The sequence below is a fragment of the Gavialis gangeticus genome, unplaced genomic scaffold (assembly GCF_001723915.1).
Source record: "Gavialis gangeticus isolate Ggan-Ray unplaced genomic scaffold, GavGan_comp1, whole genome shotgun sequence".
In the NCBI taxonomy this organism is placed as follows: Eukaryota; Metazoa; Chordata; order Crocodylia; family Gavialidae; genus Gavialis; species Gavialis gangeticus.
The window spans coordinates 44,202,273-44,220,863 of NW_017729006.1; the positions used below are offsets into that span (position 1 = coordinate 44,202,273).

General features: G+C 43.8%; 1 protein-coding gene across 1 annotated transcript in view; it reads left to right on the top strand.

Moving 5' to 3' along the window:
- Positions 1-18,591, top strand: part of LOC109291914 (activin receptor type-1-like) — an 80,387-nt gene that overhangs the window by 54,226 nt on the left and 7,570 nt on the right. The window contains exons 4-9 of the mRNA XM_019509151.1: positions 1,361-1,566; positions 1,781-1,880; positions 2,530-2,676; positions 5,298-5,573; positions 15,586-15,783; positions 17,185-17,315. Coding sequence (XP_019364696.1) covers positions 1,361-1,566; positions 1,781-1,880; positions 2,530-2,676; positions 5,298-5,573; positions 15,586-15,783; positions 17,185-17,315 — 1,058 coding nt within the window. The remainder of the gene's footprint in view (positions 1-1,360; positions 1,567-1,780; positions 1,881-2,529; positions 2,677-5,297; positions 5,574-15,585; positions 15,784-17,184; positions 17,316-18,591) is intronic.

Genomic DNA, 18,591 nt, shown 5'->3' on the forward strand with positions numbered 1-18,591 from the left:
TGGATTACTTCCGATGTTATGTCTGTCCATACCTTATACTGTGTTTTGGGAAAGGAATGTGCCACACCCACCTTTTCACGTTTGCATGTGTCAAAACCAGAAATGCAGCAGTGAAGCTGTTCCCTCACACAGCTGCCTGTAGGCATACCAGAGACTGATAAGGTCAAAGTACTGGTCCCCCAGGGTGAGTGGGCTTCACTGCCATATTTCTGGTTTGGTATGTGGAAGTGGGAGTGGATAGCCAGTGTGTGCTCAGGTTTCCCTCCCCAGGAGGGCTGGGGATTCAGTACAAACCTGTCCTCATCTGTTTGTGCCAAAGACTGGCTTCATTTTTATAAGATTGATTGTCATATAGGCAGACTCTTTGATCCCTGTAAGGGAGGGGCTTGGATAGTTGCATACTGATTTATAAATGAGTGTTGAGTGGTGTCTGCTTAATAAGATGAAAATAGTGAGATAGAGGGGAAGTGTTCACATTGTAATGAGTTCTACGTTTCCATCAATAGAAAACTGTACGTGCACATTGAGGCCAGGGACAGAAGTTACACATAAACTGGTTTTAGTAATCAAACATTGGTTTAAACCTGTAATAGAACAGAAGTTCAGTACACATAAAGCAGTTTCAACATGGCTGAAACTGGTTTAAGATTAACCTGGTTGAATGTAGTATCAGACTTAACTGATTTGGGTCAGACCAGTTTATGAAACTTCTGTCAGACCCCTTCCTGGTTCAAGTTAAATCATAGTCCCCCCAACATGCTTTGCAGCCTTGGGGTGGACTCTGCTGTCTGCTCCAGCAGAGAAGTGTTGTGGGGGTGGGAGGCAGGGACTGCCACCCCCTCACTCCCAGCATACCCCAGCTGAGGTCTTGGGCCAGCGAGGTGGTTAACAGAGCTGCCCTGCCCTGCTAAATTTACTGATGGCTGCAACTGTAGACTACAAATCCCAGAGGCACTTGGAAGCAGGAAGAAGTGATGAGCAACCCTGCAGTGTCCTGTTGTTGTGATTCTGGACTACAAATCCCAGAGATGTTTGGGGCAGGAGGAAGAGGAATCAAACACACAATCCATGCTGGCTATGTGCCAGGGAGCCATGCTCTAATGCCCTCTGCCTTTTGGCCTGAGCCACTGCAGGCATGTGGCTACATTTCCTGAATCAAAGTAAATGTCTGTTCACTTGTTAGTCAGTTTAATCTCTGCATTTTAGGTTAACCTGCAAAGACTGAATCGATTCAGCCTTGGGCTTTTTGACTGCCTATACTTATCCTGAAGGAAAATGTTAGCCAAAGAGAGCTTTTAAAATAGGCAGCAGCAAAACCAGATATACGAATTGCCCCTTATATTACTTTATTTTCTTGCAGTGGCTGAAGCAATACAACACAACACCAATAGATTTGTTATTTTTGTGATAAGTCCTATAATGGTGCTATTAATTCTCACATTTGTGGCTATTGTGGCATGTCGCAAGATTAGCCAAAATCGGATGCATCAGTTACTTGCACATGATGCTGAACACGGTATGATTGATGGCCTGATTACTTCAAACATTGGAGACAGCACGCTGGCGGTAAATTAAAATTCTTCTTTTATAAAACTTAAATTTAATACTTTTTGTGAAATCATGTTTGGTTTAGAATGTTTGAAAAATAAAATTAATTAACCTACCCATTTTTGTCAAACTTGAAATGATATCAATCAAAAATTCTGACACATTTAATACAATATACCCTTTATTTTGATTACTTCTTTGTTTTTAACTAAAAAATTTCCCCTATGTTTAGGATTTGCTTGATCATTCTTGTACTTCAGGAAGTGGCTCAGGATTACCATTTTTAGTGCAAAGAACAGTGGCTCGTCAAATAACGCTAGTAGAATGTGTAGGTAGGTCAAGAGTTAATCATATCTTAATTTAGGAATCTATAGTAAGGTAGCAAAAATGCAAGAATATCAAATTCTGAACATTTTGATATAACAGTATACCAGATAAAATGATCTGAACATTTTGCTATATTAAATTATACTTGTGAGGATACTAGTATATGAATTCAGAAGTTTTTATAAAACCTTTGCAAGCAAATCTTCCCACAAACTTTTGACTGTTTACCATAGGCTTATACAGTCATGAATTAAAATTGCAATTTTATATTAGAAATTGTCATTTAATGCAGTGCCCTGTTTCTTAAGCTGCCTTGTAATTCTAAAACATACATGTCTGGTGTCCTTGGAGCAGATTGTTGGGGTTGCAGTTCACTGAAGGCAGGGAGAAGGTTAGCTAGTTTGGATATAAGATTTTCATATACCCATGAAAGACTGCTTTCTATTTATTTGTGAGCTTGATGAAGCAAGATTTGTTGCATTATAAAGAGACTTTAGAAAAACAAGTCTTGGGGTTGTATATCAATAATCTCAGGAGACTTCTAGTAGTGGAAGTATTTTTAATGAAGACAAGCTGTTGCTTTGTATAATTTTGAATCGGTCTCATCGTCTATAACCTATTAATGATCTAATAGAATAATATCAAATTTTGTAGGAAAAGGCCGTTATGGAGAAGTCTGGCGAGGTCAATGGCAAGGAGAGAATGTAGCTGTCAAAATATTTTCATCAAGGGATGAGAAATCATGGTTTAGAGAGACTGAAATATACAATACCATACTACTTCGCCACGAGAATATACTAGGTATGCTTGTTTTTCTAAGTAGTCAAATACTTATTTTTAATATACCAAATGTTAGAATGATTGTTTGGTTATCTGTGTTCAGGGAAATAATACATTTTTGAAGTAAAACTGTCATATTACACATTAAGCATTCATAATGTAGGTGTGCTTGAATATTTTTTTTCTAGAGAGAAATATTGAAGATGCTGAATGGTAAACTCGTAAAACTGAAAGATAGTACTTTTAAAAAAAATCCATGGTAGCTAGTATTTTGCAAGTGGTTTCCCTTTTTGTTTTGTACTATGTAGAGAATGGAAAAGAAGCGGAAGGAAAATGTACTGTTTCACAAGGCATCCATAATTCTCTTTTAAAAATGAATTAAACATACAGACTCTTAAATCTGGTTTCTGACCCTAAAAAAAGTTACCACCATACATCTCTCATATTTGGTCTTTTTCCCTATTGCTTATCCATTTACTGTACATGTTGGACTTAAAATTAGTAGAGGTGTACCGATACATCAGTCCATATCATATCAGCACTGATAAAAGGAAAATTTACATTATTGGCTTTTTAATATTATGTGGCTGGTAATGCCGCTGATTAATGCCGCAGCATGCACATGACCAGAAGTGCAGCCCAGCAGCTTGGAGAGCAGTGTCTGGCTGGTAAATCTGTAGGGGGAAGGGGCATGGGAGTGCAGATCAATGCCCCCATGGTGAGGGAGGACATGGGGCAGGGACAGGGGCAGGGACAGGTGCTGTCCAGCCGAGGCAGGGTGGAGCCAGTGGCTCATCCGGCGGGGGGGCAGGGGCATCAGCGGGCAGCTCCTGTCTCTGCATACATCGCTGGGGGCAGGTATGGAGGGCACATGCTCCATCAGATCTGTGTGTTGGGGGAGGGCAGGCTGCTGCTGTGTGCCTGCACTTGGAGTCTGCTCCAGGCTTTTCCTAGCAGCAGCACTAGAAGGAGAGCTATAGGGGGGCTAGGGCTACCACCATAGCCCCCCCGTAGTCTTCCCAGCTCTACTGCTGCCTACTCCGGCCTGAGCCCAGCTGCTGGGAAGAGCTAGCCTGCTCTCGCCCTGTGTACAGATCCAGGAGGCACATGCCCCCCGTGCCTCTCCTGGGGGTGTGCGCAGTGGCAAGAGCTGCCCCCCACCCCCGCACCTCCTTGGATGAGTTGCTGGCTACGGCCCCACCCTGGTTGGACCAGCCATGACCTGCCCCAGCCCCACTCCCTCACCACTGGGGCATCAGTCTGCCCCATTCCCCTTCCCCTTCCCCTCCAACAGACTTACCAGCCAGATGCTGCTTTCCAAGCTTCCGGGCTGCATGTTGGCAATCGGATCAGTATTGGCTGATATGGCTCGTCAATAATCGGCCATCGGTATTGGCCCAAAAAATCTTTATCGGTGCACCCCTATTAATTAGGTTTTGGACAAGATAGTGAACTACAACAGCATGGTAAAGCCAGCTTCCAGAAATTCATCTTTTGCTGCTCACTGGATAAAACTGTGGACTTGGACATGCAACATGTAAATACATTTTGTAAGCCATTTTAAATCACGTTGGGTGCATCTACATGTTGCCATACTGTGCCATTGCTATGGCAGCGTGCTTTAGTGCTTCCTTTTGGAAGTATTAAAGCACAGTGCAGTAACTGCCCGTACTGTGCCGTGCACATGGTTAGACTTCACCACTACGTCACTATAGCAACAAACTAGAATGGGGGAGTGCGCTGCTATGGTGACTTAGCTACCAATCACATGTAGACCCATGTGATCTCTATGTTGCTGTAGCGCACCGTACGGTGATATAGTGCATTGCTATGTTGCCATAGGGGGGCATGTAAATGTGGCCATTGTATCTACAGTGGGCAGATGAACAGGTCTTCCAAGGCTGCCTCAGTAGGCTTGTATACAATGCTGTGCCAATAACGGGGACCAGTAATATCTTATAGCACTGATCAAATAGCTTCCTCAGGATACAACTAGATACGTAACAGCTACACCAGTGTAAACTATGTAGTGTAGTTTTGTTGTGAATTTTCCAGGGGTACCCTTTTTACAGGACACTACTATAAGGCTATACATTATGAATCTGTTCCTATTTTTACATCGGTGTAAGGTTATGCCACTGCAAACATGTCTAGGCTTTTGAGTGCAATATGATTCTTAATGAAATTTTAATTCAGTAAAAGTTCTGTTATCCAGCATCCCCTGGGAATGGGGGGGATGCTGGTTAATCAGATATCCGGGTTAATCAAATGTGCACTGTCTGGTGCACTCCCCAGCATCAGTGTGCTGGGGGACAGGGAGCGGGGCCCCACACTGGCTGCTTTGCCCCACGCGTGCTGCTTTGCCATTGGCCGAAGAAGTGACAAAGAAAAACTTGGCTCGCGGCAACGAAACCGTAAGTTCCCCGGAAGTGGTACTTCCGGTTTCACTTTTGCTGTGTCCGGCAGATGCCAGTTAGTAGTGTTTTCCAGCTAATAAAGTGCTGATTAACACAGCTTTTGCTCTAGTTACTAAGGGGGCAGTGGGTTGAAATATAGTTGTTAAATGTTACTTTTCTACACAGTCGTCTTATTTTTCAATTGAAATAGTGTGCCAGATAAAATGATTTTCTTTTTTGTTTTAGGATTCATTGCTTCGGACATGACATCGAGAAACTCCAGTACACAGCTTTGGCTAATTACTCACTACCATGAGAATGGATCACTGTATGATTACCTGCAGCGAAATACAATGGATGCTGATGGTTGTCTAAATGTTGTGTTGTCAATTGCTAGTGGTCTTGTACATCTACATACTGAAATATTTGGAACAGAGGGTAAACCTGCAATAGCACACAGAGATTTAAAAAGCAAAAATATTTTAGTTAAAAAGAATTTGCACTGCTGCATTGCTGATCTTGGTAAGACATTTTCATTCGTTTGCCAGACTAATTTTTTTAAAGAATATTGTATTCACTTATTTTTGTTGTAGTTATAAGATATTTATATGCACTTAAAATGAAGCAAATCTGATATTTTTATTGTGTTAAGTAGGCTTGCTTACAGAACTCTAGGTTATATCGTTGGCTAAATTAATATTTAAATCTATTGTGAATAATGAAAGCATAATCTTGGGAGAAAAATTGGCACATGAGCCCTCATCTTTGAGATTTGTTGGGTTTTTTTGCTGTTTTTTTTTAAAAAGCATAAATATAGCTGAGGTTATTAGCCAGAGAAATGTAGCATTTATAATGGTTATTTTACTGTATCTTACTTGAAGATGGTAAAAATTTTATCTTCTGATTCTTATAGTTCCCATGTCTGTAAACTCAATGAGCCTGGACATAAGGTACAAACATGAAAAGAATGATAAAATTCTCTTAAGAAAATTTATATTGCCATAAAAAGATTCTTAATCCAAACTCTCTTCTTTATTCATTGATTAAATCCACCATTTTACCCAGTCTTGTGCTACATTGACAGTTGATCTACTGTCCAGTTTTAGTGTCTTAGTAGTTGTGGAAATTATTTAAAGTTTCCTAGGATGGCTGTTTAGGTTTGCATAGTAGAATTATTGAGGTCTGTGCTTGAAGGTCTAGATCAGTATCATTTATCAAGAAGTCAGTCTGTGCATGGGATCGTTATTCCATTCCCTTAGATCATATGGATTCTGGCATGTATTATCAGAGTGTTTTTCTTTTATATCTTACTGGATTAAAACTTCCATGGAATATGAACCTGTTAAATGTGTGCCACCTACCTGAAGTGGTACCACTGCCACATTGGTTTTAATATAGCAAAAAATTATATCACTGAGTGCATTAGTAAAATATGGGGTGGCTAGTCATTTGCGAGTTGCAAAGGTAAGCTCTATTCATAATGTTTTAGTTATAAGCCTTGCTGTATACTGTATTTGCTGTGTGGCTGATGCACTCCAGGTCATTGGGCTGGAACTGGGTCCTGACCCAGTGTCACTGGGACCTGCTGTACATTTAAAGTTTTTTCTGGCAAAAGCTGTAGTGTAGAGGCATCTATACCAACAAAAACCCTCTTGGTATAGTTTGTCATTGGGAACTAGCACAAATTATACTTGCAAAACCCCCCTTTTATTGGTATAAGATGCATCTTTACTAGAAAGGTTTTATGACATTGATATATTAATAAACTTCATTTAGTTCAGTTGCACCCTAGGTGTGAAGGCAGAGAGTAGGTACAGAACAGAGACTAAGCTCTCTAAAGGGCTAATTCTCACCAGTCTCACAGAGGCAGTCTATAGGATTTCTCTTTCTGTTTCCTCTGTAGCACTGAAGGAGGATTTGGGTCAGCAGTGTGTATTCTGAGCTTTGGTGTAGAGGACCATAATCCAGTGGATAAATCTGATAGGAACCAGAATCAGGAAGCCAGCAGCCAAGTCATGATCAAGAGTTATGGAGAGGAATAAACCAGAGACCAGGAGGTGGGCACAGAAAGCAAGAGTACAGGGACCAAGGAAAAAGAGTAGTGATTGGAAGCAAGGCAAAAGACCAGAATAAAAATAAGTCTGAAAATTTTCTAGAAGACTTGTTAGGCAGTTTGCCACTGTCTGCTCTGTTGGTTTTAGGTTGTACTTGGGCAGGGTCAGCTTTCAAGCACAGCAGCCAATCTCTGGCCACTGCAAAAATGAAGAGCATGCCAGACGGGTGACTCATTCCTACCTGGAGCCATGACTCATTGCAATAAGTGTTTAGGCCCAAGGCTCCAATTTGTAGTCACTTCCTGAGGTGTGACTTGCAAACTTTCTTTAAAAAAATGTGGTATAGTCGCAAAGGATAATTTAAAATATTGAAATGCTGCAGTGATGCTGGTAGCTACAGCTACAGATTGTGCAAGTTTCCCAGCCCAACACCTGTCAGCAGAGGAGACTATACCCCTGCTGAGACTCTGTGGGAAATGATTACCATTAGTAGTCAAGACAAGAAAAGAGTGTCATGCCTTGTCATGGGTGGCCAGGTCTGGAGTCATTCATGGTTTGATGCGCTAACCAAAGTCAGGAGGAGCAAGCAGAATCCAGGGACAAGCCAGGTCAAGAAACCAGGAGTTCAAGCAAAGAGCAGAGTTGGAGACGACTGAAGCAGTCTGGGGTTAGGTTGAGCCCTGTTGCTTGGAGACTTCCTGTTCTGAGTCAGGGATTTATATGGGGGGGAGGAAAGTCAGCTGAGTCTAGCTGGCCACTCTAGTGCCAGGGAGCAGGTGGAAGATAAGGCCTGACAAGGCTTTCAGCTAGCCCTGACCAGCCTGAGTAACTAGCTACAGGGTGGCCGGCCAAACTGAGAGGCCCTGATGACAGGCCAAGGCCATGGCCCAACAGGGAGTCTTTATCCCCAACCCAAGTCCTCTAACATGGGGTTGCAGAAAACAGCTGAGGCAGAAGTGAGATACAGGGAAGGAGACTGTGAAGGGCTGCTAGGGAAGGGAAAAGGAACTTAGTTGTTGGGTTTGGTACACTTTATTTGGCTAGGGAAGGAAGCAGATCAGCTATTGCATTGTGGCCAGGAAGAAAGGAGTAACATGGTCGCTACAGCTGCTCTTGGCTTTAGGGCTGGTCGAGGTGAGGGTGCATTCTGTCGCTGCTTCCCAGCCAGCTCAGAACTTAAGACATTTCAAGGGTCTTCCTTTTATCTCTCTTTCTTAATGTGTAGAACGAATGACTGACATAACTACAGTTTAGCAAACATGAGAATGGGATGCCAAATGCCCCAGTCTTTGCAAAAAGAGGAGTGGAGGCATGCTCACTGCCAGTTTAGTGACTCTTCCCACTACTGTACCAAGGATAGGCCTGTCAGATAGATGGGACATTAGTGCGTGGATTCCCCATGTTTGGGCAGAACTGGTTCAACAGACTGCATAGGATCCAAAACTGTTTCAGCAGACTGCAACAGTCCAGAACTGTTCCAACAAACAACATAGCATCTAGTCTGATGTTGTATCATATTTTAGTTTATTCTTTATCACAAGAATCAGTGTCTTAGCCAAAGCAAATTCCAGCAGCATTGAGGCCATGATCATCCAAAACCAACTTCGCTGGACAGGTCGTGTTGTTCGCATGCCTGACTCCCGTCTTCCGAAGAGAATCTTTTTCTCACAGCTAAAAGAAAGCCAGCGAAGTAGAGGGAGGGCAAAGAAAGCGCTTCAAAGATGCCCTGAAGGCAAACATGAAGAGGTATAACATCAACACTTGGGAGACCCTTGCTCAGGACTGACCAAAATGGAGGAAGACTCTTTTGGGAGGGACCTCAACACTTTGAAACAGAATGTCAACAGGCAGAAGAGGAAAAGAGGAACAGGTGAAAAGAACATCCGAACATCCAGCGCAGCAACACGGTGCCTGTCCCTCCTGGAAATACTTGTCCTCACTGCGACAAGACACGTGGATCTAGAATTGGGCTATGGAGCCACTTGTGAACTCACTATTCAGATCCTTGGAAGACAACCTTACTCATTCATGAGTGATTGCTCATCATTTTAGTTTATTCTTTACCACATTAAATGATTTCATCTTCCAGGGACTCGTTTCTCCCTAAAACTGGCCTCTAGGAAGAATTACCTGAGTTAGCTTTTGTGACCCCTCTGCCCTATGGGTTTACTGCATGTTTGCATCTCCCAGCACTGTTCTCACCCTTTCCCATTTTATGTATTCTAAACACTCTCCATTTAATACGGTACTCTGTGCATATGCTTTCACAGCATCTGATGAAGTGAGTTCACACTTGCAAAAGCTTACGCTGTACATCTTTGCTTTAGTTGGCTCTATAAGATGCAGATTTACTCTTTCTTCTTCTGAGATGCTCACAAATGCTTATGGGTTGAGGAAAATGAAGTAGGTTTTACCTGGTGACTTTGCAGGAGATTTTTCTTAGTTTATTTCTAAAACTCCTATTGACTATTACATAGGCTCCTCCATTCACATTGGCCTAGTGGAACAAGCCAATAATGTTCCACCGCCCCCAGACCTGGTAGACATTAGCATGGTGTTTAGATTATGAATTTTTTTCTGCTGTTTCTGCTTCGCTTGTGCATAGTATAAGGGACCAGGGTGCAGACAATCATGGTAAGGCAAGGGCAGAAGCCAGGGTTGCAAAACTAGAGATGGAAATCAGGGCCAGAAGTCAGTGTCAGGACTAGGTGAGGCAGGCCAGGGAGATAACAAGGCAGTCTGTTGCCCTGGCAGCTTGCTGCTGTTTGCTTATAAGGGCCTCTATGGGTAGGGCCTTTTCCTATAACTGAGAGGGACAGCTTGGGTCTACCTACTTCTAGCTGGGGCTTGGGGCTAAATCTTTTCCAGCTGAGTCTGGGCTCATTACAGGTAGAATCTTAATGAATTCCAGCATAAATAAATAGTCTGCAGCTGCCAGACATTTTAAAGTCAGTTTTGCTCTGTTCTGAGGTGGTTTAGACCATAGGTGTGAAATCACCAGCCACTGACAGTCTACAGCATCGGCTGGAGCACACAACATTTAAAGCACTTTAGCCACAAACAAACTTACAAGTCGCTTCTGCACTGTCCTGCTGGAGTGCTTCAAAATTCCCATGACGGCACGCAACTGCATGCTCTCTAGTCAGGGGTCTGTGTCTTGTGGCTCTGCTTCCCTATGCCTCACCTCACGGGCAGCAGGGGACAGTGGAAGTGACTGCCAGTGGGTGCCCACCAGTGTGTTTTGCTTCCACTTTCCCAGAGTGTTCCCCTTCTTCCCTACCCCCTGAAAACTGGGAGAAGTACAGGGGCATGCAGGGCCTCTGGCCTCCCAGTTCCAGAAGGGGGAGGGGGCACTCGGAGAGCAGAGGGAGAGTATTTAGGAGAGTGTCCATAGACAGTCTGCCGCTCTAGGTTGGGGGGCATGGAGCACTGCTGGATGCTAGAAAACTAAACCCAGCCTCCATCACACTCTATAGAGCATACATGTGTAACAGAAAGCACTTCATTTTGAAGCATTTCTGAATAGTACTTTTTTCCTTTCGGGTTATTTATGGAGCACTTCTGCCATTTTCCAAATGCATCGAAGGGTACATACATCTGTTTGTTCAGTCCTTGAAGCATTTCAGAAGCATTTGAAGTTCTTTACGTGTTCTGTTCAGTCTACACCCTGTGTTTCCCACCATGGTTAACCACAAGTGCCTTTGTATCATTTTTAGCAATGGTGGGAAACTTTTGCCACAAGCAGCAATGCAGATGCAACCACCAAGGCTTATAAAATCCAGTCGCAGTCTGGAGTTCATTCATCACATAAATTTTTCTTGAAATCTCCCATATTAAATTAGGGAAGTTTTTTGCCTATCTTTTACATAGTGATCAAACTATTTTATGAATGGACAAATTCTGCAGTTTTGCTGCATTAAAAGAAAAATGCAAAGGGATCTGTGCTCAGACATTTTCTGTGGTACAGTAGAAGTCAGATTCTTTGTTGGGTTATGTTCCTTACCCCTTTGTGAAGATGAGGCTTTGCAGATTATTTGAGGGCCTTCAGTTCTGCAGAAAAGAGCAGCACAGGATTGTTGAGGTGTTCTAGCTGGTTGTTGTGGCTTTTATTTCAAAAGGCACTGCTTCTCCAGTCATCTGCACAGGATTGCTGATGAACTGTAGCTGGCCAAAGTAACAGCACCCTTTGATATAAAAATCTACAGCAGTCAGCTGACTGGCTTATCTTTAATTCAACAGCCCTCTGTGAACCAAGTAGGTTGTGAACTGTCTTGATATAAAGAAGCCAGGTTTTTTTGTATTGCATTTTGTATTGTTCTCGATCTGGCAGCACAACTGTACTGCTACCCAGTGCATCTGCAAGGTAGCAGATAGTGGAATGACCTTCAGGGAAGGTTAGCTGTGAAATATGTAGGGGTAATTCTGACAGATAAGCAGTTGTGGACTAAGCGGCAGCGCCACCAGGATATGGTGGTAACAGCAGATGGCATTACTTTCCCTCCTGAAAAGCCACATATATTCTTTGATGGTGCTGTGACATGGTGAGTACAGGTCACTGTTATAATAAGCCTGCCCAGCACCCAGCCATGGGTGTACAAATCCTCAATGGCGGAGCAGATAGAAGAAGATGTTAGGATCTCAATGGCTACAAAGACAGATGAAGGCTGCAGCGGAATGAGATCTCCAGTTGTCTTGGCCTCCTTGCCATTGGATTAAAGTCCCGTTCTGTCAAGACCCATGTGGAAGCTGATGTGCAGCAGCTGCTCCACAATAAAAGAAATCACGCACAAGCATCTTCCGTGGAAATAGCCTTTCCAGCACATTCTTCAGATCCTTTGGCTACCAGTTTACCAGCTAGTGATGATGAGAGCAGGATTGTAATCTGGAAGCTCCTAGTCATAAACTGGCAAAAAGGCAGCAGTTACAAGATCTTCTAGCACTTGGAGCCAGGAATGTGATTTGCAGCCCTCTTCAGGATCTGCTCCACTAACCCCCCATGGGGAGGGGACTAGAAAGGATGCCCTAAACATAGTTTAGCTACCTTTTCCCTGACTGGTCTGGTGGGATCACCTTTATTATGGTCAAAATCACTGAAAACACACAATCTTATTTCAGAACCTGCAGCATCAGGACCCTCATGGACAATAGCGCTTTGCAAAGCTTCGGTCCCTGATTCAGTTTGGTGGAGATTTGGCCTGATTCAGTGGCCAAATCTCTGAATCCAGATCAAATCAGAAGACCCTTTAATCTCTCTGAATCAAATTGGAACCTTCCAGATTGATTCGGAAAGATTCAGCGATTCGGACATAGAGGCAGCTTTAAATGTTTTTTCTACATACGTCTAGGTAGCAGGGGCTTATGAATGCTGTGATGCTGGGGTACATGGAGCGTCCCACAGAAGTGTTGGGGGCTCCCCAGCGCGCTTGGCAGTAGACCTGAAAGTGGACCAGAAGCATTTCTGGTCCACTTCCGGATCCTCCGAGCAGTATGCAAGGATGGGGTGGGGCCTGCGCTCCCCTGGCTTGGTGACTGGTGCCACCCGGGGCTGGGGGAGTACCTGGGGTCCCCTGGCAGCCAATTGCTGAGCAAGAGAGGCACGGGAGGGCCCCCCAGCATGCTTCCCAGCAGACCCAGAAGTGGACTGGAAGTACTTCTAGTCCACTTCCGGGATTTTTGTGGAGCATGTGGAGGGCCCCTCCACACTCGTATGGGATGCTCTGTGTGCCCCACAATCACAGCAATCATGAGCCACGCCTGGTACCTCAAGGTATGTAGAAAAAACATTTCTCCTCTTCCAGGTCCTTTTTCCCAAATCCCCACAACAGGAGGCTTTAAGCCCAACAGTTGTCATGAAAGACACTTACTGAGATGTTTTGGGAAAGCACGTGTATAGCCCAAGGGGAATATTGAAGGGTTCACAATGGCTGAGAGGTCTCCTGCACCCCCATCTGCCTGGCAGAACATTGTCCCAGAAGCCGTCAGCCAAGGCTTCCCAGATTAGAATGGCCTAGCAGTGGATCTGTCTGGAACACTTGTCCAGGAGTGCCACTTTGGTCAAGGCACCTTCCAAAGTGCCAGGAGCTTCTCCTGCTGTGGATCTGTCTGCAGCTGAGCTGTTTTCCAGAAAGGCCTCTCCTCTCACCTCACTTATATTGTGAAAGATGTAGGTGGTGACTTCCAGTGTACTTTTAGACTCGCTCCACTGCTCAGCCAGAACTTTAAGTTCTGCTTCTTAGGGTCTAACCAGATGGTATGTGGCATCACAAGCCAGGGGAGCAGCAGGTAGGCTGGCTCCCCAGTGCCAGGAGGGTAGGAGGGGGAGGGAATGGTCTGACCACCCAAATCCATGGTGGTAGTGCCTGGAGATAATTCCTCCCACCCCATTGTCTCCAGGAAATCAGAGTTCCTGAATACACAGGCTTCATTGACCCAACCAGCCAACACTGATGTTAATGAAGAACCTCTGGTGGCCCACGACTATCCAGAACTTAGCTGAAAAGAACCCCTTACAATTTATGTCATCTGTGGCACAGTGAGGAGGGCACAAAATGGGCATATGGGTCCCATTGATGGCCCCAGCACAGTTTGGGAAACCCATCTGTTTGAACCCAGCAATGATCTTCTGGCCCCCGAGCCAGAGGAATCGAAGCCCCAGCACCTCAAGCATAGCATTGTATGGCTATTGTTACGGTTGTCTGCCCCACACTGAACTGGTTGGCAACGAAATGGAAACTGTTGGTATTCACTGACTTCTAAATTACCAGGGACACACCAGGGCGAACTTCAACGAGCTAAGGAGGATAGTTGGAGAAGCGCTGAAGACTCAGAGGGGAGGGGAGCCGGGTGTCCAACGGGAGTGGTCGCTCCTTAAGGAGACGATCCTCCAAGCCCAGAGGAAGGTAATCCCCAGGAGGGTCAAAGGGGGCAGGAGAGCATATAAGCCTCCATGGCTCACTAAAAACATCCGGGAATGTCTCCTTGCCAAAAAGGAGGCTTACTCCCAATGGAAAGGAGGGGTCATCACTAAGGAGGACTATTCAGCAGTTGCTCGGGGATGTAGGGGGATGGTTAGGAAGGCCAAGGCAGAGATGGAACAGGGGCTGGCTTCCCGGATTAAGGACAACAAGAAGTCCTTTTTTAAGTACATAGGGAGAAGAAAGAAGGCCCCAGGAAATGTGGGGCCCTTGCAGGACAAGACGGGGAATCTGGTTGTCACGCCAGACGACAAAGCCAACATATTTAATAACTTCTTTGCCTCTGTCTTCCTCAGTAAGGACCAGAACTGCCACCTCCCTGCTGGGCCCCCTTTGGGCCCCGGGGGAGGCTCACCTGGGCCTAGAGTGAGTGAGGATTTAGTTAGGGAGCTTCTGGAGGGGCTGGACGTTTTTAAGTCAGCCGGCCTGGATGATCTTCACCCTAGAGTCCTAAAGGAACTCGTTGGGGTCATTGCAAGTCCCCTGGCACGGCTTTATGAACACTCGTGGTGCTCTGGAGAGGTGCCGGAGGACTGGAAGAGGGCCAACATGGTTCCCATCTTCAAAAAGAGAGCTCCTGGAAATTTGATTCCAGCTGAAACAGTCAGTCAAGGAGGGATTGGAATTTATGTCCTCGGCGAGATCAGTCCGTCCTTTCCTCTGCTCGTTTTTTGTTGTTGCTGTTTTTGGAAAACCAGGATAAAATCACTTCAGCAAACCATGGGATGCCTGCTTGCCAGCCCTTTAGCACAAGCTGTGCCTGTTAAGAGTTTGTGGTAAACATCATCATGTGCCTGCTCAGAACATGTTCTAACTTTAATACTGCACAACATTCCACAGATTTGGTATATACTAAGTGTCCCTTATGATATAGCTGTTAGCAGTGAGTTTTCTTTAAAAGTGAGCTGCCTTGCTTTTGTCTTTTAGCATGTGTATAGCATGAGGAACGTGTAGCTTTTTTTTCTGCTTATCATTCTAGCACCTTATCTCCAGAGGGGCTGAGAAAAAGTTGCTATCTGCCTGCTGTAGGAGCTGCTCTGGAGAAGGATTAGTAATGATGAGCCATAATAGTCTTTATTAACAACTCCATTACAAAGTTTGAATTTTATCAACAGTACCTGTAGTTACTACAGTTTCTGTTCACATTTCTTTATAAAGTACTTAGGATTTACTCTCTGCAACCAAAATTTACATGTCTGATCTTTTACCTGATTCTCAGGAAATTCCATCCATACCTCAAATGTGGTATTGAATTCTATTAAATCTTTGCCAGGAATTCACTTAACTCTACCTGCCATTTCTTATTTAAGCACTTATACTTTGTTTTCTACAAATAAACCTCCTCCCTGTCAAAGTTTATCTCCTGTCTGGCTAAATATTATGTTTTTTTTACAAAAAAAATATTTATTGGGAATTAAATAGAGGATGTTTGTCAAATTTTGTGAGGTAGTGTTAATTTCAAATGTACTTGAATCACTATTTAGGTATTTTGTGTGTAACTTGTAGGACTTGCAGTGATGCATTCCCAGAAAAACAACCAGCTGGATGTTGGAAATAATCCAAAAGTTGGCACAAAACGGTATATGGCTCCAGAAGTTCTTGATGAATCTATTCAGGCTGACTGTTTTGATGCATATAAACGTGTTGACATTTGGGCCTTTGGATTTGTGTTATGGGAAATAGCAAGACGAACATTCAGTAACGGTAATTTCTTATTTTATAGAACTAATAGTACTTCTACAGGTTTTAAAGGAGCCTGCAAATAAGAATTCTAGGTGACTTCAATTGATCTCATAATGATTACCCAGCAGTATTAAAACTGACATGAATAACATACTCTGCTCACTAGCAGCAAAAAGAATCAAATAGTTACAGAATAATTCAACCAGAAAGGAAATCAAACAATCAAAAATCTCTTTTGTTTCCCTCTGTATACACCCATCATTGTATGACGGAACATATAAGGTAACCCTAGAGGAACTGACCTAGTTTAACTCCCATGTTCTGTATTTGTACACCATTTTTGTACCATCAGTGTTTAATTAGCCTATGTTTTATAAGGGTAATATGTTAATTTGTAAATTGTAGAAAGATGTTGTTTTCAGTAGGCATGTCAGCTTTGGGAAGATAGGGATGTGTATCAAAAGAATACATAAACCACACCATGCCCCTTCACAACAATTCAGACATTGTGAGAGAGAGGGAGGGAGTCCTGAAATAGTATACAAGCCCTACACTTTTGCTCTGCTTTCAGCTTTGTTTTTTTCTCGATTGTCAGATTTTTCCAGTTCCATTTGTTAGCTGTGTTTCTCAGGCTCCATGTAACTAAAAAATGCATAGGGTGTTGCTGTACTACTTCAGCTATATTTACTAATTCAGTTGTAAAACATTTTAAACTTTGTTTAAAGTAAAAGTTCTCAAACTGGTCATGAAATCTCAGTGGTCTGGAGAAAACTAGATGTGTTATTTGGTGCTTGTGCTCATCCTGATTTCCAAACGTTATTGAGAGAGTGAAAAGATAAATATTTTTTCTTAATGTTGCTCTGTCACGTGATTGATTTCAGTAGCTTTAACAAAAATGTTATGAGATCACAAGTTAATGAGGGTGAAGATCTGTGTCACCTCAGGCAGATGGAAGGTACTCCACACAACACCATCAAAGACGCAGCTAATCCTCATTTTGAACTTACTATGAATGTGTGGTTCTGTTTGTTAAAGAGGTTAATGTGTGATTCTAGAAAGGACACTGATACTTACAGCACTTCACATACTTGGTATGGTATTAATATAAAGTAAACATGATTAACACTAATTGAAATACATTGTTTTTAATAGGTTTGCAAACCAGTCCTAATTCTTTTAAATAGTTTGGGAACGTTTTCAGCAAAATGATAATTCGTGCTAAAGTTTTTTTCAACTACCCTTTTGAATTTGAGTGCTGTAGTTCACACTTTAATATAACTTAAGTTAGTTGTTCATGTTAGTAAAAACTATATACACCTAGTTTAATAGTCCAAATATTTTCAGACACTTACTGTTGGATGTTATGGTAGTTAGGACAAATAAGAAAACAGGCTGCCATTTAAGTTGTTATTTTGTCTTTAGGAATTGTAGAAGAATATAAACCACCATTTTATGATCTTGTTCCAAGTGATCCTAGTTTTGAAGATATGAGGAAAATAGTCTGTATAGAACAGCAAAGACCAAGTATCCCCAACAGATGGTTTTCAGATCCAGTAAGTACTTTAAAAATAACCTTTTAGTCCTATTTTCTAAAATATTTTACTGAAATTTAGACCTGTAAATGTATATGATGCTGTAGAAAATCCAGCCTGGCTCTGTGTGCAGGTGTTTCCTTTCCAGTCTTTTTACTCTTACATCTGATTTGCTGTCTCTTTTCCAACAATCCATGAAGTTGCTATTCTTTTAGGTTTGTCAGGTTGGGTGAAGGAGTTTCATGTCTGCATAGTGATTCCTGCAGTCTGTTCATAGCTGCATTATCCCTTTTCCATCTAAAAGGATGATACAGCAGAATATTGTGCATAGGGCTGACTTTAAGAACAATACAAAGCAAAACAAAATTAAAAAGTTTTAGCTCTTTTTAATCAATTCCTAGCACCCATAACATGTCAAGCAATGTATAAGAATGTTATTTATTAGAAGTGGTCTTATGCATATAATAAAGGGTGCACTAATAAAGATTTTTTGGGCCAACACCCGATTATTGACCAGCCATATTGGCCGATACTGATCCAATTGCCAATATGCAGCCTGGCAGCTTGGAGAGCTGCATCTGGCTGGTAAGTCTGTTGAGGGGAAAGGGTATGGAGGAGGGAAAGGGTGTTGGAGGTGGGGAGCAGATCGAGGCCCCTGTGGTGAGGGAGGGAGTGGGGCAGGAGCCGGTGCTGCCCAGCCAGGGTGGGGTAGGGCACGGGACAGAGCTGGTGGTTTGTCATGTGAGTGGGGAGGGGGGAAGCAGCTCCCATTGCACGCCCCCACAGGGGAGCCATGGGGGGCATGTGCCCCCCTGATCTGTGCATGGGGTGAGGGCAAGCTGCCCACTGCATACTCAGGGCCAGGGCTGCACCAGCCTTTTCCCAGCAGCTGTGTTTAGGGCGGGTGGTGGCAGTGCTGGGAGGAAGGACTATGGGGGGCTAGAGGCACCCCAAAATTTGCTGTAGGTCCCCCCATAGCTCCTAGTGCCCTGCCCTAGTGCAACCCTGGCCTCGAGTATGCAGTGGCATCCCACCTTCAACCCGTACATAGATCTGGGGGTGGGGGAGAGGGGCACATGCCCTCCATGCTTCCCCCAGGGAGTGCATGCAGTAGAAATATGTTAATTTGTAAATTGTAGAAAGATGAGGGGGGGTTGGTGGGAGCCCCTCCCCGCATCTGCCGGACAAGCCACCAGCTCTATCCTGTGCCCTGCCCCACCCTGGCTGGGCAGCCCCAGCCCCACTCCTTCCCTCTCCAGAGAGGCCTTGATCTCCCCACCACCCCAAGTCTCTTCCC